The sequence below is a fragment of the Sturnus vulgaris genome, chromosome 7 (genome assembly GCF_052056855.1).
Source record: "Sturnus vulgaris isolate bStuVul1 chromosome 7, bStuVul1.hap1, whole genome shotgun sequence".
Classification (NCBI taxonomy): Eukaryota; Metazoa; Chordata; class Aves; order Passeriformes; family Sturnidae; genus Sturnus; species Sturnus vulgaris.
The window spans coordinates 20253810-20280958 of NC_142249.1; the positions used below are offsets into that span (position 1 = coordinate 20253810).

At 37.2% G+C, this 27149-nt stretch overlaps 2 protein-coding genes across 2 annotated transcripts; one reads left to right on the forward strand and one right to left on the reverse strand.

The window, feature by feature from the left end:
* On the reverse strand, positions 1–7321 carry SCRN3 (secernin 3). The gene is made up of 7 exons (XM_014880244.2): positions 7061–7321; positions 6759–6940; positions 5751–5950; positions 4867–5079; positions 2207–2369; positions 1698–1878; positions 1–913 (listed from the first exon to the last, which is right to left on the reverse strand). Exons 1-7 carry the CDS (start codon positions 7226–7228, stop codon positions 758–760), a joined length of 1263 nt encoding a protein of 420 aa, XP_014735730.2. The 5' UTR covers positions 7229–7321; the 3' UTR covers positions 1–757.
* On the forward strand, positions 7313–26297 carry CIRSR (corepressor of RBPJ and splicing regulator). The gene is made up of 10 exons (XM_014880242.2): positions 7313–7515; positions 7932–8026; positions 8551–8624; positions 9834–9847; positions 9941–9996; positions 10157–10205; positions 10410–10527; positions 21480–21586; positions 23023–23108; positions 24761–26297. Exons 1-10 carry the CDS (start codon positions 7444–7446, stop codon positions 25482–25484), a joined length of 1395 nt encoding a protein of 464 aa, XP_014735728.2. The 5' UTR covers positions 7313–7443; the 3' UTR covers positions 25485–26297.
* Positions 26298–27149: the final 852 nt, after the last annotated feature.

Consider the following 27149-nt stretch of genomic DNA (forward strand, 5'->3'; position numbering starts at 1 on the left):
TCTTGTATATAAATAAGTTTATTTTCCACTATCAGGGTGGGAGAAATAGACAGGAAAGTAAAATCTACGGGTAACTTACAGGATGCTTGCATTGCTGAATTCCATGTAATAAGATCTCACAATCACTCACAGCAAAATATTATTATTGTAACTGTGATTTGTTTTTAATATACCTTGAATTCTTTGCCTCGTTTTATATTGAAGGAGTAGAAGGTTCATATATGAAATGTATCTTAGAATGGTTTTACCAAACAAATGAGTATCAATCTTACTTGGTTTGTGTGTCACTGTTTGTATGTCACTATCTTTTTTTTTCAGTGTTCATCATAGCTTCCACATTTTAGAAAGTCTTCAGCATGGCCATTTTAATTTAGGTAGTCTGAAATTCTGATACAATTCTCTTGACTGTAAAAGCTACATGTGTATATGCTAGAACTGAATCTTCCAGAGCTGATTTAGCATTCCTCATTCAGAGATGGAGTTGTTCCCTAATTTAGTTAAGCTATTGCATTCTAATTGCATCTGTTTGTTGGCAGAATCAATCTCTGCTGATAGCTTTGTGTCATGCACAAAGCCACGGCTCTTAGGAGCCTTTCCAGCATTCTTACAATCAAAAGCCATTTGTCCCGAATATGAATCTGCATCTTTAAAACTATCCATGCTATGTGGTATACTAAAAACATGATGTTAATCTATATAGCCTCTTCATTAGAAAACCTAATTATAATCCAAATTTTACCACATTCAAATAGTATTCTTAGCTATATATTTTGAGTTCTTCTTCTACACACTGTGAAAAAAGATTAACTAGTTGCTTAGTATCAAAGCATCCATTCTGTAGGATTGATTCCATTTGACTTATCTTCTGTTTCTCCAACTCCTGTATGGCTTTGAGCATTTCTTTACCTTTGTTCTGCAAAAAGAAACATTTATTTCACTAAAAACTATACAGAGCATGTAGTAACCACCCTAACAAGATTCTGTTCTACTGTCCTTATTTTAATATTTTCAGAGTTTCTAGGATACATATTTATGTTGGTAGAAGTCAGTATCTTGACAGGTTTTCTTAGATATCTTTCCTAGTATCTAGCACTCACTTCATCTCCCTTGTCTGATAGACTGAAGAAATATTAAAGGTATTAGTTACCATTAGGTATTAGTTACCAAAACTTAAGTGGGCATATGACTTACTTTTAAGATGTATCTGTAAATAGTAGAGATTTTACTGCTAAAAGTAAGCAGCTACCTTCCTGCTTCAAGTCTGTGTTCAGATATCTTTGTCATCTGGTTTCCTTTCCTGTCCATACCAAGCAGTGATCAAAGGCAAGCTCTCCTTTCCACCTGAGAGCAGGGGCCTGAATAGCTGTAAGAACTCTTGGCAGGAGTTGTGTATTTGCCCATGGCTGCTTGAGCGTTTCCCCATTATCTGACTGGTGTGGGAGTGTGTGGGGGGCTGCTCTGCAAGGTGAGCAGCACAGATCCTCACCTGGGGCTGGGCCTGCCACTACAGCACAGGGCTGGTTACAATTTCAGTGCTAGAAACACGTGCCTGCCACATGCCAACACAGGCTTCTGGGGCACTGCACTGTTCTTTGCAAACCATCAAAGGGCATTAACTGGTATCACATTAACAAAATGTGAGCAAAGACCTTATATAAACCACCTGCTTGCATTGAAATCCAATTTAATCAACATACCTTGATAGTTTCCATAACTACAGCAGCACTTTCATGTTTTTTATAGAGCTCATGTCTTCGATCTGGCTTACTCTGAAAACGTGGTTGCTTCTTAACTGGATCATCATGGCCAAATGTAGGGGATGTAGTTTTTAATAACTGAGTAATATCGGGCACAAAAATGAAAGGCTTGAATACAGATCTAGAAAGAAAATAAAACAGACATCCTTTACTGACACTGTTTTGTTAAAATTGTTGAGTCAGTAAATTACTGTATTTATTCCCATTCTTCTACTTCTTTTAAGAAAGAAGTTAAAGTCATTGTCACAGCAGTGTTCTGTAAAGTGGGTTGGTAGATACCATTAATATACAAAATGTACATTTATGTTCCTCCTACATTTTGACTGTGCTTTTTCAGGGAGAAAAAGAAAACCAACCCAAAGCAAAAAGGAATAGAATTAGGCAAACTGCAACACTTTTTCATTTAGATATTTACAATTTTTAATCCAATTTACTTGCTGTTACATCACCTTGCAGGATCTGGAGTTCCAGTAAAGAAGTGAATACAGGGCAGATTAGGCTGCTGAGGCAGCACAGACACCATGCTGCCAGTTGTCATAAATCCACCTTCCATGTTAATGCCACTCTCTTTGTCACGAAGAATTTCCATCATTATTTCAGAAGTGATAGATCCTATTCAAGATAGAATTATTTAGCCACAGAGCTAATATAATACCAACTGAATGACATGTTCCCTATAACTAGCTACTTTTACCTTTAATAGGCAATGCCAGTTTTAGTTTGTCTGTGTTGGCAGGGAAAAGAATCATCCTAATGGCAAACCTTAATATGGAAGAAACTTGTATTGCTTTCCCAAAGTATTTATTTCAAAGAGTGGTGATAGGAGCATGCCTTAAAAAAGAGGGAGTAGAAAGACAAATGGTATTTCCCAGAAAGGTAAATTTCACAGGGCTAGCAAATGGTCATTCACGAAGTAACTTTTCAGATGACAATTAGTAACTTGGATTAAATGCTGAACTTTGAGCACTCTGTGGAAGTTATGATAAATCATCATAATAGTGGTTGGTATTTGAACAGTTAAAACCACTATGTTGCTTTGAAATTATAAAAGTAATAACAGCCATGCACAGATTTTGTGCGAAACTTTGAAAATGAAACACCAAGACTGTCACTTGTTTTGGCCGGGGGGGGGTCAGTGGGTGTTCTTTTTTATTGTTATCCTTTTCAAGGATGCACTGGAGTGGCATTATGTATATGCTCAGAAGCTACAGTAGTACATCCATTTGTAGAAAAGTCTTTATCAGCAACCTGTGTGAGGTTTAGTGCCAAGTATCTATGAAAGTAACTCCTGCTCAGGAGGAACAAAACTCTTTCCACATATGCCTGTTCAGATGATACCACTGTTGCTGCATAGTGTATGCTGAAGCTCAGATACAGCCATGGTATCACCAAACCATCCAATATTCTAACAGGCAGCTCTTGCAGAATGGTTTTCTTTTCACATTTGGTGTACCAGTAGAGGGTATGCTTATGGCAGAAAAACAATAGTTCCCTCACTATTTTTTATTGGAAGGTATCATCTACCACTTGAATATTTTAGTGTTTCCCTTACTGAGTTCTAACTGTGTAAAATTTATTTTTTTTTAACTGCCTTGCTGTTTCCTCTTAACATAGTTACTCTACTGCTAAGTGAAATGTCTCCAATATTATTTTTTCATATACGGCCCAGGTTGACTGTAGACAGGCATGCAGCATTATATTTCAGCAAAAAAACCCCAAGTATTCCTACAGTTGCCTAGGAAGGTCAGAGAATTAAAGAAATCAGCAAGCTAGATGAATCAAAGAAATTCAAAGAAGCAATGGTCATTTTGTCAGCTACAACTTGGCAATCTGTCCAGCAGGGAAGAAGGTACTGCATATTTTCCACTAGACTCTATTTTGCATAATAAATACATTCCCTAGTTTTTGAAATATGAATAATATTTCTCTAAAAATGGCCCTCACATAGTAGGCAGCTTGGAAAAACCCAACTGTAATGCCATTGAGTGAAAAAGCAGGCAAGGATAGATGAAGAAACCAGTGATTTTACTGATGCTGTAAACCAAGTATCTTTTAGTTAGGTCACCTATTTAAAATAAATCTAAACGAAGTGAACCATATGAGGCTGATAACCTGAACACCTAGTGGGATTTCTGAAATGGCTCAGGTAAATGCCTGAAAATGGGGATTTAGAGCGAAAACACAGATACAATCTCAGCATTGTTATAATACAAGTAAATACAGGTATTATGAAAATGCTTTCAGTATTCAGAACCTGCAATTCCCAAAATGAATGCAGGATTTACATGATCACTAGAGCAAGATAGCAAAAGTAATTCACTCTGATGCATTAACTAAATGCTAAACCTGGTCTGGCCAAGTTCAGCCAAATAAAAAAACAAAGGGGTGCAATGTAACCTTGATTCAGATTAATTGCTTCAAATGAGCATCTGAATACAGCTACAGCAAAAACCTGCTAGGTGGATGCAGTTAGAAGAGAAGTAATCGGTTCTTTCTTTAGAAGTCTGAAAAATAAGCGTATGAGTTAGTAACTGCTTAGAGAAAATTGTTTTGTTCTGCTCTTGGTGTGTTTCAGTAGACTACACAAGTTTAGAGTAGCCATTACAGTGAAACTACAAAGATGTAAAAGTTGTCAAAAATAAATGCAAGATATGTATCTGAATGCCATGCTGTTGCCTTATATAAATGATACCTGACTGAAGCTGTTTATTAGATTCTTTGTGGCTGCAAACTGCTGGGAATCTGTTCTAGCCTCTAGTTTTTTTCCTTAGCAGTACAATAATAATATGTAGCCTATCAAAATGTTTCTGTTTCAGAACAGTTTTACAGGGTATTTAGTGGTATGGTCATAATGTGACATCTCAGGATTACTACTGTAGCTCTGTATGTTTGATATTTGACACTTGTTTTAATTTTTTCTCCTCAATAAATTAGCAAATGGATAGAAACTTCCAAGTTCAGCGCTTCTCTTTAAGGCAAAAATTATTCTAGTAAGTTCTGGTTCACCAAGTCATGTGAATGATTGCCTGCATCAGATGAATAATCATTTATGACTTAATGTCGCTCACTAAATACTTTGCATATCTTGAAAAAAAATTTTAAAGGATACCTTTGTGTTTTTTCAGAAGTTTATAGCCTTCACAATATCGGCCTCCAGATGTGGTCATTCTGGCAGTATTGACGTAAGAATACGTGGCAGCAAAATCAAATTCCTTTTCCCCATCCCACCAGCCATTGCTTTTGGCATATTCCTTCAGTTCTGGGTGCTCTCTGTCAATCTTGGTTGTGATAGAGAGCTGGTTGGAAATATTCCGTATGCCTCCTGTTTGTAAGTTGCAGAAAGAACTGTTTTAATACACTGGATGATTTTTCTTAGTATTTTATTTACAATTAGCTTAGTAAACCAAATTAGCCCTGGAGAGTTTCCTACAAGATAGTGAGTCTGGTGGTTTATTTTTGGCCTTCTCTCCCCAACCACATCTATTTTTCTGATTGAATTTTCACTGCCACTCATTTCTGACTCATTTGCTTCTAGTGCCAGCATTGTATTTCAGGTTCTGTCCTGATTATTCCCAGCTTTACATTCTTCTTCTGAGACATGCAAAGATCGAGCTTGTCCTCCTAAGTCCACTGGAAGAATCAGCCACTTCAGGGCCCAGTACATCAATCCTGTCCCAAAATGAAATTGTCATGGATTGCTACCATCCTTAAGGCCACACATACTGCTGTTGTTCTCATGCTGACTTTCTTGCTGTCCTCTGTTTCCCAAGTGCAGGAGTGTTAATCTCTGGCTTTGAAAAGGCCCCTGTCACACAACTCCTCTGACAAACTGCCAGCTACTCCACACTCATGCCCCAGGAAGCAATGTCTGTTGTTTACAGGCACAATGTATGCAGCTTGAGGTTAGTTTGATGGCTTAATGAGATCAAAACTGAGGAACTCCCAAGTGGCCATTGCACTTGAAATTTTTAGAACAAAGAGCATCATCCATACCTTCTACTTTTTCTGCTGCCCAGTATTTTCCTGATGTCTCCAGCACCCATGCTTCCTTTCTGTCAGCTATCAGAAAACTGTTGTGGTATGTAAATGCCATGTTGCTCTCCATACAGTTTCCTCCTTGTCCGTATTTTTCCAGCAAATCAACTATGACATTAAGAGCCTTTTCAGCTGTGTCTGCTCTCTCAAGTCCAAGCCTAAAACAAAAGGAAAATGTTATTTTTGAAACTATGAACTCCACATAGAACTATTCAGCCTGAGTACTCAAATTTACCTGGAATGATATTTCTATATGCAGCTGCCAGTTGTATGATCTGGTAAGGGAAACACAAGTCAGGTAAAGGGCTTCTTTGAAGTGGACCGTCTATGAACTTGACATGGGGAAAAACACCAAATGGAAATACAGAGAGGCAGGAAGAGAGCCTACAAAATGTTTATGAGTCCTGTACAGGTATTGGACTGGGGGTAAACTACCAAAAGAAATTACTGACTGCTGTAGGTTAATGGGAATTACATTGGCACTTATAGGGTAGGAACATTAACTTGTTACTTACATGGAAATAGGCAGCTGAGTTCAAAACTTAAAATATATGTGTGAAAAATGGGGGAATAGGAAAGGAGTACAGAGCCTAAGAAAACGTTAAAACAGTAGTGCCTGAAGTCCATAAAATAAAATTTTATAAACGAATTTTATAGAAAAAAATTTATAGAAAGAAAATTATAAATAAAAATAAATAATTTTAAAATAAACTTTATAGAAAGAAAAACGTTTGCTAATTTCTTTCGCAAATTTTGGTCTAGTGCCTGATCCTTCTCCTGAGCTCCTGGCAGAAATCTAGTGCTTGTGCCAAGAAATGCTTATTTTTAATCGCGGCTAGAAGAGTGGAAGTGTCTTCCGAAAGTGAAAGTGCTATTTCCCCATATGCCTCAAACCACGTGTTTCCACGTAAATTCCAAATCCGGTACCATTTACCAAAAAGGGGAACGCCCCCGCCCTGTGCACACCTTACGAGGTCCATGCCGAGGAGAGCTTCCCCATCGCAGGCCTCCTCCCTGCCCCACACCGCCTCGTTGCCGATGCACACGCCGTGCTCGTTGGCGCCCATCTCGGCCCCCCAGAGCCAGGCGGGGCGGCTCAGCACCACGGCGTGCGTCCTCTCCACCTGCTCGATGCTGATGTAGGTGCACTGCAAGAGGTCAGAGCACACATGGCGTCACCGTGCCCGATCCGCCGGCCGAAGGGCGGGCTAAGCGCGCAGGCAGGGGCTGACAGCGGTGTTCTGGCCGCTCCTGCCCCGCGCCCTCACCTCCAGCGCGGCGCCGGGCGGGTGCGCGGCGGCCGGGAAGTGCACGACCTCCTGCACCTCGTCTGCCGGCCGGTCCGAGTTCTTGCCGAACACCACGCGGCCCCCGGGCGCGGCGGGCGGCAGCGCCACGAAGGTGTCGCAGGAGAGCGGCGGCGGCCGGGTGAACATGGTGAGGGCCGAGGGCTGAGGGCCCCGAGCGCGGCGCGGGCCCGGTACGGGCGGACGGCGGCAGCTCCGGGGCGGGGCCGGCGGAAGGCCCGCCCGCCGGCCCGGAAGGGAGGCCGAGGCCGAGGCCGCCCCGGAGCCCCTCCGTGCCCGTGCCCGTGCCCGTGCCCGTGCATGTCCGTGCGGCGGCCCGCGGGCCCCATTCCGCCGCCGCCGCCATGGGGAAGTCGTTCGCCAACTTCATGTGCAAGAAGGATTTTCACCCCGCCTCCAAGTCCAACATCAAAAAGGTGAGGGGGGCCCGGGGGGACGGCTTGGGCTGCCGGCACCGCAGCGGCCCGAGTAGTGCTCCTCACCTGCCGGGGCTGGCACCGGGGCTGGGGCAAAGAGGAGGGAGGGAAGGTAGGTAAGAAATAGTTGAGGCTTCGGGTTTTCTTGTTCCTAGGTATGTGTGACTGTCGCATTTTCCTGGCTCAGGCTTTTCAACGCCTGATTCTCAGGACAAATAGGCGCTTGGAATTTCTCAAAATTATTGCTGTGGGAAGTTCATTTGTTAAAATACCGAATGAAAATAACGTGTTTTATGCGACTAGAATGGTGATCATCCCTCGTTAAGCATTTTCAACTGAGTAAGCCAGTTATTTATACATTAATATATTCTGCAATAGTTTCTGTATTTAAGTAGAAGCTTAATTATTTTACCTAGGTATGGATGGCAGAACAGAAAATCTCATATGATAAGAAGAAACAAGAAGAATTAATGCAACAGTATCTGAAAGAACAGGAATCCTATGATAATAGGTGAGAATTGGCTTAAGGTCGCGCAGTTCTTCCTCCTGTCTTGTTTTCGTGGTAATGAGGGTGATATTGCTGTGAGCAATTTGAAGTACTGTCCACTATTGATTGTAGAAGCAGGAGAGGGCAGTGATTCATTAAGTGATGTCTGATTAAGCAGAAATCACAAGAACTTCTTTAAAGTGGTTTGTGCCTGTCTTCTAATTAATTTCAAAATATGCTACGTTTCACAAAACAGTCGGTAACCTTGTATAATTATACATTTTTATCACACAGAAATCTGTTTTTCATTACTCTGGACATACTACTTTTCAGTTGAGATTGAAATGTGTGATTTTTGGTACACAGTGGGTCATGCAAGAGCATTGACTTGTCTCTCAGGATTTTTGATACTCAGATTTTGTTACATCAACAAATGAAAAAATGCTAGTTATCACAACAATTTCATTGTTGTGTTGTTTTTCTTTTTGTGAGTGTTACCAATGTGACTCTTCTGTGTGTAACACCCCAAACTGCCCTTTTTTATTTAGGTTGCTTATGGGTGATGAGCGTGTGAAGAATGGTCTTAATTTTATGTATGAGGCCCCACCTGGAGCAAAGAAAGGTATTGTAATTTCCTGATTGTGGGCAGATAGTACTGGATAACTGAAAACCTCCTGAAGAAATAAAAACAATGTATTTTATTGTAAAATAACAGGTTCATACTGAGGTAATGATAGGAGTTTTGATAGTTTTAAATTCTTTCTGTGGGAATAGGCAGACAGAGAGATATAGAGATATAGTATGTAATAATTTTGATCTCATAAAACTTTAATTTCTTTCAAAGAGAATGGTTGGGGTTTTTTTAAGTGACAGTTCAATGTGAAGGGAAAAACCAGATAAAATATCTTTCCAGGAAGCAGCATAAGTCCTGTCCTCAACCAAAGGGTGTTTCTTTAGCCAATTGAAAAGCCACTGCATGAGGAGGATAAGACCTTACCAAAGCAACAACTCAGACAGCACAGACCTGTATTTTGGCCTGCTCTCCTCTATAGAAATAGCAGGTTGCTTTTGTTTTAAAAGTTACACCCATAATTCAGCTTGATGCTTGTCAAGTATAGGAAATACCTGAGCAAGAAATTAATTATCAGAAGTTATAAAAAGAATAAATGCTGAAAATCAGTAGTCAAAAGTGCTGCCTGACCTGTGTCTGGTGAGTCTATGACTGTTTAGTAGTGTCATAAATGAAAGTTTCTAAATACCTGGTGGACAGTCATATCAATCACTTAATTTTAGCAAGATCTGAATGTAAGTGAAGAACTAAAAAAATATATTCCATCTAAGAGAAAACATGTTCCCTTTAAAATGCATCTTTCCCATTTGCATGAAAACACTTGGCAGTGCTTGGATGGACTCATTCTCGTAGATGAAGTTTTCTGATTATTTAACTTTAGAAGCTCTAATAATAATCTCTTAAGCTTAGAGGAAATGCAATTTCAAAGTACCAATTATTGCTAAACTTCTTTTTTTAATATCTTAAAAGTAAGTATTGTTACTACTCTTGCAAAAAATGTCTAATTTTTTTTTTTGTGTAACAAATCCACATAGTTTCAGAAGGTGATTCTGGATTTATAGGATTTATAGCTATATACTAGAGGCTGGTTATTTGTAAGTGCACTCTATTTAAATAAGGCTACTTCCTGAGTATTTGCACTATTGATTAGTATAAACCATGAAATGTTTTGCCTTTAGCTTAGGGGGAATACCATCTGCATTTTACATGTATAATTAATGTGTAATTTCTTTTCTTTCCATGCTTTCTGAAAATTCAAAGAGGAAACAAAAGAGGTATTTCATTACATTATTTCTTTATGTTTTCTTCTTGCTTACTTAAAATATATTCTGAAAAACTTCAAATTTACCATGTTTTCTTTTTTATAGCAAGAAGGAGAGACTGAATACAAATTTGAATGGCAAAAAGTTGCTCCTCGAGAAAAGTAAGATATCTGGATTTCTTCATATACTTTTTGTCCCTTTTCCCCCCCTTTTTTCCCCTTTTGTATTTTTGAGCAGGTCACTTGTGTGATCTTGTCATATCCTGTCCTGACATTTAATTAGTAAAACTTGTTAACTTGTAAACTTTGTGTTTGTGTACAGATATGCTAAGGATGATATGAATATCAGAGATCAGCCATTTGGTATCCAGGCAAGTTACATAAATTTCACTCTGTGGATTTCTGGCATGTACTTCAAATATTGTCTAATTGCAGAATATTCACATGGACTCTTAATTTTATCATCTCTTTTTCAGTGGGTTTAAAAGCTTCTCTTATGCCTAATGACACAGATTTGTGTAGATGTTCAGCTGTATTGGTGACTAAGTTGTGTCTATTGTCTTTGTTGCCTTTAGGTGCGGAATGTGAGATGTATTAAATGCCACAAGTGGGGTCATATCAACACTGATCGAGAATGTCCCTTGTTTGGCCTTTCCGGAATCAATGCAAGTTCAGTCTCCAGTGATGGTTCAGGTAGGCAGTGAATGGTTTTTAAAGGTTCTGGTTAGACATATGGGGGGAGCTCATAATGTTTAATTTCAGAAGGTTTATCATATTTCAGAGAGTTGATGAAATCTGGAAAGCAGATAATTCCAAATGTAGGATCCACAATTTTGAGTTAATTATTTCAAATTGCAGGGACCTAATTTTCTAATTAGTAACTCATTTAAAAAAGATTCCATATTGCTTTGATCCTATCTTGCCTAAAACTGAGAAACTGCAATGAGACTTTAGATCAGAATGAGAAAATTTGTGTCACCAAAAAAATGAGTGGATTGTCAAAGACTGTCTCAGTTCAAATTTAAGCCAACTGCTTGGATAAGATGGAATATATCATTATATCTTTGTTAATCACTTGGTAAAAAGGAGAGGTTTATGGGCTTTTTTGAAATATGTAATTGTGTAAGTGGACAAGCAATTGAAACCTAGATTTCCAAATGTCTGACTTCCTTTCATCTGACTTCTTTTTGCTTCTTGAACTATGATTTTTTTTTCTTCTATTAGCTCTCCTGTTCCTTGAAGTCACACAGCAGTTAGTGCTAGATTATGTTTGAATAAGTGGGTATAAACACACAAATTGAATATTTTTTTGTCTACAGTACTTTTTTAACGTGAGTTAACCCAAGTTGTAATGCTTTTAAGTTTCTTAAAATTGGGGCATGTTAAAGAAACATTAGGGAGCATGGATGAGTCTTCAGCCTTGCTGTACTGTGCTTTAAAGTCCTATGTTGTGTCTTGGATTTTGCAAGGATACCATTACAGTTGCACACTTCATGCTTTCTGCTTTTCTTCTGTCTTCCTTCAGGTTATCTATTTCATGTAACAGCTCCTAGTTTTGTTACATATTTAGCCTACCAACAATCTTGTTTTTCAGAATTAGGTCACATAGATGCATAGTTTCTTTGGGATGAAGCCTGGAAGAGTTGTGTTAAAGGAAATGGTGCCTCTTACTCTCCTCTCTTTTTAGGCGTTGTCTGATGATTATGCCGTTGTATTACTCATCCTGTAGTTGACTTGCTCAGCCTTTCTGTTCAGTTGATTATAAAATTAAATCACTTTCTTGCATGGTGCTTATCTTAGAAAAAAATTGTGCTTAGAGCATTTGTTGGTGGTAGAATTATATGCAGCTCTTGCATGTCAGAGATGCTTTTGTGCTACAGAACTCACTGTCCACACCTCAGTTCAAATTATGTGGGTAAATTTTAGGGGTGTTTAGCTGAGAAAGCAGAAAATATTTGTACATGCTTGCACAAACCTGAATATGCATTCCTTATTATTCATTACAGTGTAATACAGACATTGAAGTGTCAGTAGAAGAGTAACTGCTTGTTTCATATGTAAGTGTAGGCAACGTTTGACTGCTGTGGGTGTTTCCCACTTGAAGAGATGTCCCCCAGATGGCTTTTCAAATCATCTTTCTAAGCCTAAAGAGTCCACTTAGCATATATGATGAATTTTGCATGAAGGAAAATGGTGTAAAAGTACTTAGATGTTCTCAGACTGTGCCAGTGCCCTCTCATTTTCAACTCTGGAACTTAGAAGGCAGTGTGCTATGCTGAGCTTAGACTCTTGTAGGCTGAGGAAGGATTTTTAGGGAGTAAGAGTGGGCGACAGATCAGGATTTGTATATATAATTTGTAAGACTCTGCTCTTGAATTTGAATAGTCAGCTGTAATGATACTGCTACTTTCTCTTTCTTCCAGGGAAACTATGTAAAAACACTGCAGGTAAAGCTTAAAAGTTCTTGATTCAATAGCAAATACAGGCTTAAAGAAAGTGGTAATATTAATTACAACGTCATACGAAAGGTTGTCTGCTTTTTCTAGCTTCAGGAATACAAACCTTTCATCAACTTTTCTAAAACTTCATCTGATTTAATAACAAGTTAAGTTACAAGCCTCTGATGACTTCTGGAAATGTGTGTAAATGAAGCACTACAGTTAAGTGACAACACAGACTCATAATTCATCCACGTGGTATGTTAAAGCACATGCCACATATTTTAAAAAAAGTATGTGTTGAAATCCTGGCAGCAGTGCTGTGTTGGGTGGGATGGGAGTAATTACTTTGCATTGCTGAGAGTTCAGCCCAGTTGTTATCGTGCTGCAGATCCACAGGTAGCTCTGCTGCATCTGTTACCACCTCCAAGAGCCTTCTTCTGCTACTCTGTGCACTACACCTACTCAAGCTCTGTTTCTTCCTGCTTCTCTTTATCAGTAATTGCATGCACTCCTAAGCTGCTTTCTAAACTAAATTTCTGATTATTTTTATTGCTTTATAGTACTGCAAAAATGTCCATTGCCACACTGTTCTTTAAACTGGCTTTAGAGCTCTAGAAAATACTACTTTGGAAGGGACAGAGACTTTTTATGGGATCATCTTTTTATGAAACTGTTCTTTGTTTTGTGAACTGGTGATTAGGTTTAAAAGCATCCCTTGCACTTGAAACAGGTTGAGTTGCACATGAATTGCTTCCCAAGCACCCCCTCCTCCATTTGTCACAAGTATCTCCTTATGCTCAGAAAGCTGGTAAAAAACTACATAAATAGTCCACAGTTTTCATTTATTGTGATTGTCAGCACCAGGAAAAAAAAAAAGTACAAAACTGCTTGGCTTCTAAAGTCAGGTAAAGTTTGTTCAGTGTTTCTGAAGCTGTTCGTTCGTCTCTAAAATGTAGAGGTTAAGACATGTGTCTCTGAACAGAGCAGTGAATAGGGATTTCAAGGATAGGCCATGATTACTGGTAGTATACAGCAGGTCTGGAATGTGTTCTAAGTTTATTTGGGCTTTTTAATAACTCAGTGTGTAAAAATACGTTTGTAATGAACTGCTAGAGAGTTGAAAAACGTTTGGCTAAATTATTAGAGCATATTGTACTTTCAAAGGTTAGGAAGTATTGCCATATTTAGAAGGAAGTTGAAAGCTTCTTTCTAGCTGGTGTTTCAGGAAATTGAAATATAAATATTGTCTCATAAATGGAAGAGTACATCTGAGAAACAGATATAATGAGGAAGAAAGGTGAAACAAGAGTACAATTTAGTACAGTAGTCAATGTACAAGGACTCCAATTAGTTTATGAAATTAATTGTATTAGAAGGACCAAATTTAAATTCTAGATAACTAAACTTTGTTTTTTAAGGAGCAAATCTTTGGGGTTTTTTTATATTCTTTGGAAAGAGCTCTGTTGCTTTGAAGTTACTTACTTGGTAGTATTTCATTTCTTCTGATTTATAATCTTTTTATCCTAATAGAAGTTGATCTTACATCCTTTTCATGCAAATTGAATGGAACAATATTTTTAGGCGGTGCGTGATAGTTATCCTAGCTAAATTTAGATTAGAATTTTTCAAACTTTGCAAATAATCTCCCTTGCTAGAGCACATCATGCATCAGCACAGTGTTGAAAGGTTTTGGTCCATGTGCTGCTGAGCATCCTGCCTGGTGAGGAATCTCTGCCCAGTCTGTGTGTGGGAACATTGGGCTTCATGGTTCTGAATCTGGTGTACTAAGGACACTAGCATCACTGATTTCTTCAGAAGGAGGTTTTAAAAAATGGTCTGGCTTCCCTGTCAAAGATTTGTAGCAGGCCTTGATACAAGTTCAGTTAGTGTTTTGTTCTAATTTTTTTCCTGCTTCAGAAAGAGTGAAACAAAATGTCTTGTTTGGACTGACTGTTTATTTCAGAGTCATAGGAAACGTTTGACTGCAAATAAATGGAAGTGAAACTCATGTCTGATTTAGTTGATCTGTCTAAAGTTCCTGCTCTGTTTCTCCATAAGGAAAAAGAAGAATTATTAACTGAGATTTTTTTCCCCCCACATCATGTCCAATATAGGCTTTTTCTTTCCCGTAAATTTTATAAGCTATGACTCTGTCATTTCAGCAGAAGAATAGCTGTCTTTTAATCCGATGTGAAGTCTATATTGTAATGTTCCTCTTGACACATAAAACTGGTTGTCAATTGTCATGTTGGATTTGGTGTTGAATATTTCGTGTGCAAAGACCAGTCACAGCCTTCGGTTTCCTCCAGTGAAACCACTGCAGGGCAGAGGGTGTCTGTGGCACAGAACTGTCTTCTGCTGTCTTTCAAGAGCTAACATACATTGCAGTGCTTCAGCAAACAAAAATTGTTGCAATCAGTACCTTAACTTGGGCATGGTGGCTTGGTTATTTTGCTTCTGGGACCATTTTACTAATCTAGGTAGCAATTCATACAAAAAAATAATAATCTTACCATTAAAAAAGCACCTATTGAATAATATCTCACCAGTGAACAGAGATTATTTTTGCAATAAGGCAATTTCAGTGGATGTGGTTATCATGGGATAATCACACCCCTGGGGTACAGCCTTGTCTGTAATCTCCCAGGAGTGTAATTATTGCATGATAACTGCACCCCCTGGTGTTGCATTATTTCTATTATGAAATTCTTAGTTTTAGATATAAAGTAACTTACTTTGATCACTAGAAACTGCAAAGTAGTGTTAGAATGTTCCAGCTGTGAGGCTTACGGAGACCAACTTAAAAGATTTACTTCTCCTTTACAAAGGTAAATTAGGCAATCAAAATGCTTCTTTGGGCTAAACTGATTTACAGAGTGTTTAACTGATAAAATCCTAACTTTCAAAGTTCACACAAGATGAAAATATTGGTTGTGCTTCTGACTTTATGTGCCACTGTGTATATATGTATATATGTGTATATATGCATGTAGAAAATATGGAATGCATACCAGCAAAAAACCCAGCTCACTAGCATCTTAAAGTTTGCCTGTTTTCACAATCCTGTTTTATCATTAGCCAGCAGCATCTGTTGGGGTTTGTGAGGTTTTTTTGTGAATTCTGAAAAACCATTGACTTGATTGGAACAGAGATCATTAGATGTCCTGTGCAAACTGTTTTGAAACAATACTGTTATTTCACTTCAAAATTGCCTGCAACTTTCTTGGTCAGCTGAAGTTTGGACAAACTGAATATTTTTTTCCTTCTCTTCCTTCTTGTAAACAATCTATCCTATTCAATGATGATTTGGGCAGAAGAGGGGAGGGATTACTAAAAAGTTATGAAAGCTTGAATGCTAACAATTTTTATTATATGGTTTTTAGAACAAAAAAACCACTATGGATCTGTCCTTTCTTATGAAGAAAGGTATTACTATCTTAGGAAGCGAGGCTAGTGTCTCAGATTGTATGAATAGCATAGTTAGAAGTGGGATGGTGAGATTAACAGATGTTCTTGCACTCTTGGCCTATGAAAGTTAAGCCTGGAGAGTGCTGAGCATCCTTTGCTATGGGCTACCTTGCATATCTTACAGCTGACTGGCTCCATATGTGATCAAGCCATGGAATTACTAAGGAAAAAGTACTGTGAAGTGCTTAGCATGTTGTGGAAAATTTAGGCAAATAAAGGTGAAAGTCTAATGGAGTAACGTTTACGTTTATCTAGTGTCTTACGGTCTACTGAGATCAAGCCACTCTAGGTATGGCTGTGCAGATGCAGCCTTCTAAAGGCTCCTTACCCTCTCTTCATCTCCTGAGTGCTCCTAAACTAACTGTGGGTGTTATTTCCATCTGTCTGTGACTTAGTGTGTTCCTAAGTTTTTGGGTGAAATACCTTCCCAGAGTAATCGTTGAAATTACCTGTCACATGGAGACAGTGAAAAACGAAATCTATGTTTATGTTTCATTATGTCTGTATCTCACTGCAGTTTCCCAGTGACAAATATGGTACCTTCTTTTTCCCAACAGAGAATAGTCTGCATTGTATTGGGAATGCAGGAGTTCTAAAAAAATGTTCTCTTGAATTTATAATAACCAAAGAAAAGGTATTTGAATATGTTAACTGTGAATATTTGTATAAATGGTCATCTGTAGAATTGTACAGTGTGTGAAACCTTCCTTTATGATCTGCAGCTGAGACCTTTGATTGTGAACAGTAGGAACCTTAACTAAATCTTCACATAGTTTAAGAACTGTCACATTTTAGAATAATCCTCCATTTATGTTTCAGAAGCCTTGGTATTTGTTGTGAATGCATAAAATACAGATTCTATTAGAAATCTTGTGCTTAGCATTTAAGCAATAAATATGGATTCCAATAGCAGTTTGATAATGCTAAATGGCTTTTACTACTCCAAAAAAGTAAAAAGGAAACTCAGGTTTCTCTGAAATACCATATCACAAAAGCATGGCAAATTACACCAAAATTCTGTGCTAAAGTGTTAAATACAGTTAAACTGCAGGCCCTCTGAAGAAGAGCTAATTAAAAGCCAGAGGTTTTAGTAATTGATTTCTCTCAATGCCAACTGCAGCAGTTGCTTTGAAGTGTAAATATGGTCTGAATGCACTCATCTCTGAAATAGATGAAAAAGTTATCAGTAAAAGATGATTGATTCTGAATTAGTGGAGGCAGCATAAATTTACTGTGTGTCATGATCACATAATTTTGATAATAGTTCTTTGTCCTTTAGATAAAATAAGTGCCTACTCTCATCTCTGTCACAACCTCAGTAAAAGTTCACAGACTATGGAGTGTGATTAAGCTCAGTCTGTATTTTTTTTTCTATTCTTGCTCAATTTCCTTTTAAGCCGTATTAATAAAAGCCATAGAAAACTTGGTGAACAGAACAAGAAAGCATATGGATGTATTGACACAACTGTCTATTCTAATTTTAAAGTTAATTTCTCTTTTAAAGCAAAACCTGAAAAGCATTGTATCAAATGTTTTGTCTTTGCTACCACCCAGAAAGGTAGCATTCTGCATTCAGAGTATATTTATCCTTCACGTGATTGTGTGCTAGACTGAAACCCACCAACAGAATGTTTTCTAAAGCCTAGTTAATTCAAAAGAGAGATTTTTGTACTCTGTAGATATTTATTAATCTACTTTTCCACAGCAAAGCATGGCCTTAGTACCACCGTTGTGTAGAAAACCAAATAAATTTCAGTTTGGAGGAGTTGCAGCCTCATGGGGTCCAAACTGCCTGTAAGAAAGGATGATGACAACATGCTTTAGGTCTACTTTGTTAACAAAAAATATGTAGCAGTAAAAGAGAAGCCTTGAGAGTATCTTGTCCTCGATTCATAAATTAAGTTTTAAGCATGGTAGCATGGAATTTACTGACCTGACATATACTGGCAAATTGATAGCAGATAAACAAGTTTGCTATGTTTACATTTTCATGTAAATGACCTCTCTTACCAGGTCAGGAGAAGTGTGATGGTGTGATGATGGTGATGTTTTTAGATTAAAATGATCACATTTGTAAACTACAAGATTTCCCATGCCAGAACACATTTTCAGAAGGGGAGAAAAGCCTGTTCTAAAAGCCATATTCTAAAGTCTCTGTTTTAATGATATGCAAAATGAGCAGTAGTAAAAATAAAGGAAAATAGTTGAAATTAAAATGACGCCATGAAGAATCTACTTTTCCCGGCATTTTCTACATTTTTCCAGTAACTTTTATATAGTGTACTCTATTTAATTTCATAGCAATACATAGAATACAAAACAAAACATACATAGAACCTTAAATATCATACAGTTCTATAACTGCAGCCACAATGTAAGTACAACTGGTTACTGTCATTTCCCCTGCCAACGATGGCAGTAATGTTTACAGTGTTATTGTTTCTTATGTCTTTGCTTTCCATTTATATTCCACAATAAAAATCCATTTAAAACTTGATTGATTGTAAAGAATAATTCAGTTTGTTTATCTGCACTGGTGACAGTAGTGAAAGCTTTTATCAGTAAATTGGGCAAATACTGTCAAGACTGTGCATCATGGGTAGGTAGAAGTAAAACTGCAATTTTTGGTTATACTGGCAAATGTAACATGATGATCTGTCCTCACTGCCACTGAAGCTATTGCAGAAAAAGTGGCATTTAATCACAGTTGTTATGAAAAGTTGTTTTAGCATACTGTTCCCTCACATTGAATAATTAGAAAAATGTGCTTTACACGTTGTAATGGAGGCCTGCTAGCTGGTGTGTTACAGCTGGCATTGCTCTCCTAAGGGTGCCCATGCCTCCTGGAGAAAACATTCTGAAAACAACAGTGTTACATGCACTCTGCATTTGTAGCATTGAGAGAAATAGCGACAGAATAGAAAATTAATGGCAGCTATAGGTTTCTCTGGTTTCTGGGACAGGTGTGGGGTAGTAATAAGGGATGGGAGAGCTTGCTGTAAGGCAGGCACTTAAGTAATTGAAATCCAGAACTGTATTCCCCTCTTTAATAGAAGCAGAATTGATTCTGTTAAATTCATCTCAGTTGTATGATGAGAAATTGGAGTGCTCCTTGTTCTAAAAAAGCAAATTTACAATGTGTTCTAGAAATCCTAGTATGATGATCTTTTGCAATCCAGTGTAATTTGTGCTCATATATGCTTGAGAAAAAAACTACTTACATCTCTTCTGTTTATTTAATTGTACAATTATTACAAAGATGTACCAAAAGCTGTCAAGCTAAGGTTGTACTTGGGTAGTGCTTTGTGAAGACTCAAATCCTTCTTTTCACACTTCATTGCATGTTTTGAGCTTCTAGATTTTGTGCCCCAACTCTTTGAGTCAGCTGAGCTATCTGAATTGTATCCTTAAATAGTATCTTAAACAGAAAATACCGGAGAGAATTAGTGCAGAAAGAACTGCTGTGGAAAGTAAGAAGCAGGAAGAAACTGTAACCTCTTTCCATGACAACACTGTTTCTTGAGAATTACAATTGCAAAAAAAAACCCCTTTAAAAATCCACTTGTGAGTCTTTAAGTATAGAGACTTTTTTTGTGCAAGCCCTTAGTATAATTTTAAGTACCTATAACTACAGAAAATATAAGAAGTTGTCAGTTGTCTTAATCCATAAAAAATAAATGTCATATTTACAGCCTGTTAATTACACTATATGACAGAAAGTTTTTCCAAGACTATGAATTGTTCTAAAACAGATAAATTATTTCATTTTAGCCAAGTGGCATTTGGGAAAGTTTTAAAGATTTTTTTTCTTTGATTTTTTTTTAATATCAATATGCAAATTTCATATTAAAAAATAGCAAGGTACTGTATTTGACTTGTTTTAGGAAGAATAAGAAACAGATGATGAAACATTTTAACTGAAACACTGGAGAGGAATTCCTAAGAAGTTAGTTAAGTTACTTCATTAGGCAGTGGCTTTTTGAATAATAGGGAGGCACTGCCTTTAAATGATAGAGATATTTTAGGTATGAATTGGTCAAGTGTTTGGGTTTCTTTAGTATGCAGAAATCTTTCATGACTCCATGGTTTGTCTCCATTTGGTTTCCTCGCACAGGTTTTTTGACTGAATTGTATGGCTGTTATATATCGGCTTCTCAAATCAAGGCTTCTTCTGGTACCAAATCTGTCTGGCATTAGGTGTCTGTCTAATGGTGGTTTCTGTTCCAGCCAGAGGAGATTTCAGCAAGGTGTGAAATTTGAAATATGCAAAAATGTATACATGGGGCTATACACATTCATTAATTGTGAGTTTACAATTGCACTGTAACACATAAAAAGAAAAAGCACTTTCAGTAAAGTACAGGGGGGATGGGAAATAACCCCCTACTTTAGAAAAATGTAAACTCGAAGAAAGACTAAAAGGTATCTCAAAATTCTTTTGCCGGCAAAATCAGAAACTTGTGAAAAGAAAGTCATTAATGTAGGGGATCCTTAAACCATTTCCAACACTTTGTTTTATTCCTTCCTGCTTTACACGTGGGCCTGTTTGTTTCTGTAAGGTAATATATTATACAGGAAAACTAAGAAAAAGGTTACTTCTTTTGAGAAAGTGCTGTATTACTTTCCATATATTTTCTCTAGCAAAAATTTCACTTTATTTTTCCATATTGTCTGTGTTAAAAATCTATGAGTTTTGTGAGTCTTCACAACTGAGAAAGTCTCAAACCACGGAGCAGGATCAGTGGTTTTTCAGGATCAGTAATCACTTTTCATAAGGCTAATTAATCTTACCATTTACAGGAGTTTAGTGAAGTAATAGTAAATGTGTGCTCCATGCCCTGTTTTACATTCCTTTTAATTTTCACTTACCTTACACAGTTCATTGATGGTAAGGTTAGTGAAGGAACTGGGAAGGAAATTTACTGAAAGTGACTTTACAAGACAGTGAATATTTAGGGTGAAGAAAAAGTACCTAATCAGACAAGAACACGACATTATGATGATAACTGGGATTCAGTTAAAGCATGAGTGAGTTACAAGGTTTGTAAATTATGCAGTCAAATCTGAATGATACGTAATAATACATCCTGTATTTTACTCCTTGTTAGATTCTTGAAAGAAAGAAATGTGCCTAATGCCAGCACCTACTCTAATGAAAAATATAGCATGGTTTTTAAGCTAATAAAACCAGAAATCTCTGAGGAGATAACAGTTCAGATATATTTGTCAATCCCTAAAATAAGTAAGGACATAGATATTTTTCATGTGTTTTATATTCCATATGTGTTCTTCTAATGTTACTTTTTACGTTGAAGTTCAAAAATTTGTGTCATTATGAAAAATGAGTTATTAGTAACATATTAGAAGTGCATTTTCTCATTGTTTTAAAGGAGAGGAGGCACCTGAGTCTTATTTAATATGCTTTATTTAGATCCCCTGTGCTTTTTTACTATAATAAAAATATATTACTAGACTTATCTAATATATTGTTTTCAACATGACAAAGTTACATAAGAGAATCCCCTTGTACTTAAAGAAAAATGCAATTATTTTCCATTCTGAATCTTCAGACTGCTATTTTAGAAAATCATATCTGATTATTTGCTCAGCAGAAGATTATTGCGTTGATTTAGCTGTGATTTTACTTAACAAAGCTTCAACTGAATTCCTACTGTGGAGTCCAAAAAAGGTAGAGAGATATAAATGATACATTCAAACTGTGATTTTTGTGAACAGGGCCATCAATGCACCCCTCGGAGCTAATAGCGGAGATGAGAAACAGTGGGTTTGCACTGAAACAAAATGTACTGGGGAGAAACTTGACCGCAAATGATCCATCACAGGTAATATCTTTTTACCAGTAAGCTGAAAATGTCTGTAAATCTAAATGTGATTGCTTGTGAATTGTTACTTAATGTTTTCAAATATGCATATCCATAGGAAAGCTGAATAGCTATACCAGTAGAAAAATGTACAAAAACTTAGTTTTCCAGCTTTCTTTCATACAGAATGGTGAATAATAAGTTACTTCTTTTAAAACCACATTTAACAAATTAAATCCCTTTTCTAGCTGACTAGAAATTGAATTTTTCATAAAGGTGTGGTTAGGCTTCTGCTGCATACTTGTAATGCAGTGCTACCCTTTGGATGAAGTTTGAGGCAGTAGGCAAAAATAATTACTGCCAGGAATGCTATATCTGAAGGGGTTTTTTCACTTGATTCACTATTGTTCCAGTTATTATTTCTGGGAGTGAAAATGGTTCAATTGCTTTTACTTAGACTGCTCGAATTATGTTACTAATTGAGGCACTTAAATAAAAGTGTAAAATGAAAGATTAATATACGCTCCTTGAAGTAACCTTTGTTCATGTGGCAAGATAGTCAAACCACTAGTAAAGAGGGGATGACTACAAGCTGGTATTGAAATCTTCAGTAAATCAACAGTTCATTGTTGATTATTATCCACAGATAGCTTTTCTTAAAAAGCTATGTACCCCAAAAATGTAGCATATGGGCACTGTTAAATGAATCGTGTTGATATCAGTATGTTTGCTTTATGTTAGGTGTGCTGGGGTTTCTTTGTAAGAGCTTTTTAATCTTTATTTCTTCTTTCGTCTTCTGAGTGTGGCTAAAATTAAAAACATCACTGTGGAGAACTGTGGTGTACCAGATGCACATAATTTGAGGAATTCAGGGTCTTCAAAGTAGTTTTGCTTTGCTGATTGCGTTACTGTACGTAGATTATATGATTACAGTATTTTGCATTGCTAGAAGACTTTGTGCACATTTAAAGACTAATAACACAACAGTGAAGTAGATGTGTTACCCATTTTCCTAATGACTAAACCGAGACAGAAAAGTAATTTGCTTAAATTACTCTGAGTTTGAGCAGGACTAGCGTCTTACCTATTCATCCAAGCGTGATAACAATGGAGTGACTTATCCTGGGGAATCGTGGGCTTCAAAATTGGCTCATTTGTATTAACTATTTCAGAAATGTTTCTTTCCCTAGCAGTGATTTTTTCATATGTTAGTAATAACTCCTGTTGTATAACCCCCACATTGTAACACCTACTCAGCTCTGAGAGAGGATGTCAGGGTTTTTCACCAGGTAGTGGGTATTCTGTTCTAACCAGTATCTTAGGTTGACTTAATAATACAAATATATTTGTGTCTGTGCAAAACCAAGGTGTATAGAGGCACCACTTTTAAAACAGAAATGTGAATTAAGATAGTATTTTTACCTATAAGAACCTAATGTCTTACTGCTTTTTTCTAGGAGTTTGTTACAAGTGAAGGAGATGATGATCCAGAAGTTGAATTTTTAAAATCACTATCAACCAAACAAAAACAGAAACTTCTAAGGTATGTCTGGTACCTAGTGGAGGGGATGTGTATCACCAGTAGCTCTGACTACATCCATGATTGCCACTGTAACTGTTTGGTTCCATTTAGCACCATCAGTACAGAAGAAAATCAGCTTAGTTTAACATACATTTGACCACAAATGGCATTATGTAGCATGATTTTTAATCTACTTGTTTTATTTTGATCTGGTTTTGATGCCTTTGACTAGGGCTCATTTCTAGTATAACTGGGATACTGAAATACTAATTGGCTCATTAGAGATGCTATGCTACTATTTTAAAATATTATTCTCCATTGTTTACAGTATCCACTTCTGTGACTAAAAATTCTATATTCTTGTTCACTGGTTTACAACTTGACAAAGTTTACTTTCTCCCTGTGGCTGAACTGAACCTGACCCTGTACCCCAAGGCCAAGGCTGGCCCAGCTGCACCCCATGCTTGTGTCAGGGTTTGCAACTCACTGCTCCCTGTGGGTTTGAGTTAATGAGGTTCCCATGCTCTGCTTTTATCCAACTGATGTTGAGTGCCAGGTGACTTACGGTTTTTTCTCTCTTAATTTGCAATGTTATCCTGAAATAACCTCAAAATGTTTAAAATCAAAACTACTAACTACTGGCTGGTAGATCCCATAGAGTCATGCAGATAAAACAAGCTTTTAGGATAAAAGATGTCACATATGTGGGGAGTGGGAGGAGGAGGGGAAGGTGAATGGCTAAGCAGGTACATGAGTAGGTAGGTACACATGGGATTCATATATGTAATAAATAATTCTCTGAAAATAGTCGACATGTTTTATGTTCCTTTTAAGAAAGGAATGTGTATGTAGTTAGAGTAATTTAAAATGTTATTTTTGTTTTAACTGCTGGCCGAACACACTGAAATTTTTATAATCGTTTATATTTTAGGAGTTGAAGTTTAGTAAATATTTGGGTCCTTTAGGCTTTATTAGTCTTAAGGGAATTTTTAATACATGGGAAGCAGTTTCACTATTCACTCACTGATTTTTTGAACATAAATACAGAAAGCAAAATAAAAACTACATTAAAGTAGTCGAATAGCAGTGAGTGCATGTGCATAGTGGAATATTGTATATTTACAGATAGAAAATGTAAGTTTCTTGTTGTGAAAAAAGAGGTTACTGGAAATATCTGTTTTATTTGCCTAAAGAACTCAAAGATGTATGGTTCGGTCTCAGTTTTCATCATTAATAAAAAGTGAATACTAATTGTATTTTTTCATTTTCAAAATACCTTTTTAAAATGCGCAAACAAAAGCAGCAATGATTTCCTAAAATCTCCAGAGCAGCCTGACAAGGGGAAAAAGAGCACTACTGTATGTATTTATTCCTAGTTACAAGGCTCAAATTGACATATCTTACTTATCTTTTTGAAAATTAAAGAATTAAAAAATCATATTACTCCTCTTTTAAGAGACCAGCTGTTGATTATATACTACAGGTAATGCCAGGTTAGAAGTTTTTAAATTAAACTTTGCTGAAAAAGGAAAATAATTCAATTTTTTAAATGAAAATGAATGTATTTACTGTGTAGGTCATTAGAGGTAGTGAACTTTAAAAGACACTGACTTTGTAATCTAGTATATCTTAACATGTCTGATTGTGCTACTCTTTTATTTTGAAAATAAAAGGAAGTTGGATCGTCTAGAGAAGAAAAAGAAAAAGAAAGATAGAAAGAAGAAAAAGCAGCAAAAGAAAAAAAGCAAAAGTAAACACAAGAAACATAAGATGAGATCCTCTTCCTCATCCTCCAGTGAGACTTCAGTAAGCAGCAGTGATAGCGAGACTGACAGCAGAGATAAAGCAGCACAAAAGAAGACGGATTCTAAGAAAAGAAAAAAAGACAGGTTTTCAGAGGCTAGCAGCAGCGATTCAGAAGGAAAGGCAAAAATGAGGAAGGAAAAACTTTATGAAGATCTCTCCAGTAGTCACGGTAACAAGGACAAAGATAGGGAGAAGTACAAGCTTTTAAAGCGAGACAGTTCTGCAGAGAACAACAAATGGAGCTCCTGTGAGGTGGAAAGAAAGTCTACAAGCAGATACCATAGCACTGACACGAGAGACACTGAACGAAAGGAGAAGGATAGTAGAAGCCAAAATATGAATGAAGGGAGCAGGAGAAGCCCGTGCTCAAATCACAGCAGTTCCAGGCAAAGGCACATAAGAAGAAGTCCAAGTCAAAGCCCTGGTGAAGAGCGGCACAGGAAAAATGAAACCAGAAGCCCCAGCACAGATGTACACAGAAAGAAGGAAAAATGTAGAGAAGGCTATGGGGACAAGTGCAGTAAAGTGGAACACAGAGAAAGGAGCAAACGCAGTAGAAGCAGAAGCAGAGAGAAGAAAAAAACCAGATAGTATAGGGGACAGGTGCAAACACGAATTTCTCTGGGTTTTGATGAATACCTTTTAACAAGGGCTTATTTGCATACTGCTGTTCATTTTCCAACCTCTTTAACTACCATTTCCTACATAAAGCCAACAGCATCAATTCTATTGTGTTGGAATATTTGTAAATTAGGTATAAACGTTAAGGGTTTTTTTACTGTCTAAGTATGCTTATTGGCAAATACCTCTTGTATACATGCAGTAATTCACAGACCTGATTTTAGGATTTTAAAATATTTATAAGCAGTATGTGATACTCTTGGTTTCATCCGTGATTGATGTTTAGATGCAACTGCAAGGGGGAGCAGAGAAAGCATTTGAGATAGTTATGGATAAGATCACTGTTTAAGATATCAAAGCATTGTTTTGTAGGTTTTGTTTTTTTCATACTGAAACATTTTTCCTAAAGTTCCCTGTAAGAGATCAATTTCATGAGTTAAAACAACAGAGAGACATAGTTCACATAAGTGTATAGCCAACATCTTTTGGCCTCCTGCAGTGTACAGTTTGGTCAGGGCTATCTAAACATCTTGAACCCCCGTTGGTATGTGTCAGTACAATGTCAAGTTATTGTTCAATAATCTCTCAAGACATGAAAGGAATATTTACTGCCTCAACTGTTTCAGGTATTTCATTGTTTGTGGTAGTAAGTTAGTGTAAATAGTCATCCTTTTGTTTTCACTGAACCTTTTTGTGTTGTTAGTGATTGTCAGTCATTTTCTGCATATGTTGTTATGAAGGCAAACTTCCATAATAAAATACCTTATTCTTTAAAACCAGTAATAATTGCCATCTTCTTCAGAGTTCTGAGTCAGTACAAATGCTTAAAGCAACACTTCACAAGGTTTTTATTGCTAAGGAAAGGCTTCTCTGCTCTTTCAGGATGGCAGATGGAAGTACTTTCATTAGTGGACACGTGAAACAGAGTCACTGTGCTCAGTATTCCAGCAACTTTCTTACCCTCCTCACAGGACAAATGGGACTATCTTTTATTACCAGTCCACTTCCACTTCACTCAGAAGATTTTCAGCACTGCACAGAGTATAATAATAATCCATGGTGAAAGTGACCTGGCTTATCGTTTAAGTGCATGTGAAGAGTTTGAAAGGGTGAACCATTAAGAGATGTCACCTTTTCAATGTGTCTGCATTAGGTTGCTCTGGGAGTAGCTGGGAGTTAAAGAGCCCCTGCAGTAGAGTCAGCCCCCCTGTATTGATGTGTGGAAGCTCTGATTTAGAAAGAACAGGAGGAGACTGCAAAAATGCCTGTTTTAGCAATCTAAACAAAACCTCTGTGTAAGAGAGGACAGAGTAATGTGATAGGGGAAAAGGCATATTCTGGTAGAACATTTTTGTGTTAAGTACAACAGGAAAGATAGGAATAAGGTGCCTCTGTTCCAAAGAAGGGTCTCTCCAGTGGTTTTGTGTTTGGCTCAGGAATCCTGCCAATTACAATGCAATTGATTCCCACCTGAAGAAGAGTGGACAGCTCAACATCCACAGCTGTGTGCTCTTTTGTGGGCTCTGCACTTTACTCCTTTCCATGTAGTTAAACAGTGTATCGTGCCTTTTCGCATAGGAAGAGACTGGCAGAAAAGTCATGACATTTTGGATATATCTGTCTTAAGACTACATG

Excerpts from the sequence above, each read along its gene's own strand:
- SCRN3 (XM_014880244.2), bottom strand. The coding sequence starts at position 7,228 with ATGTTCACCCGGCCGCCGCCGCTCTCCTGCGACACCTTCGTGGCGCTG. Across the intron at positions 6,941-7,060 it reads CGCCCGGCGCCGCGCTGGAG|TGCACCTACATCAGCATCGA; the intron begins GTGAGGGCGCGG and ends GACCTCTTGCAG. Across the intron at positions 5,951-6,758 it reads CTCGGCATGGACCTCGTAAG|GCTTGGACTTGAGAGAGCAG; the intron begins GTGTGCACAGGG and ends CTTTTGTTTTAG.
- CIRSR (XM_014880242.2), top strand. The coding sequence starts at position 7,444 with ATGGGGAAGTCGTTCGCCAACTTCATGTGCAAGAAGGATTTTCACCCC. Across the intron at positions 7,516-7,931 it reads CCAAGTCCAACATCAAAAAG|GTATGGATGGCAGAACAGAA; the intron begins GTGAGGGGGGCC and ends TATTTTACCTAG. Across the intron at positions 8,027-8,550 it reads CAGGAATCCTATGATAATAG|GTTGCTTATGGGTGATGAGC; the intron begins GTGAGAATTGGC and ends TTTTTTATTTAG.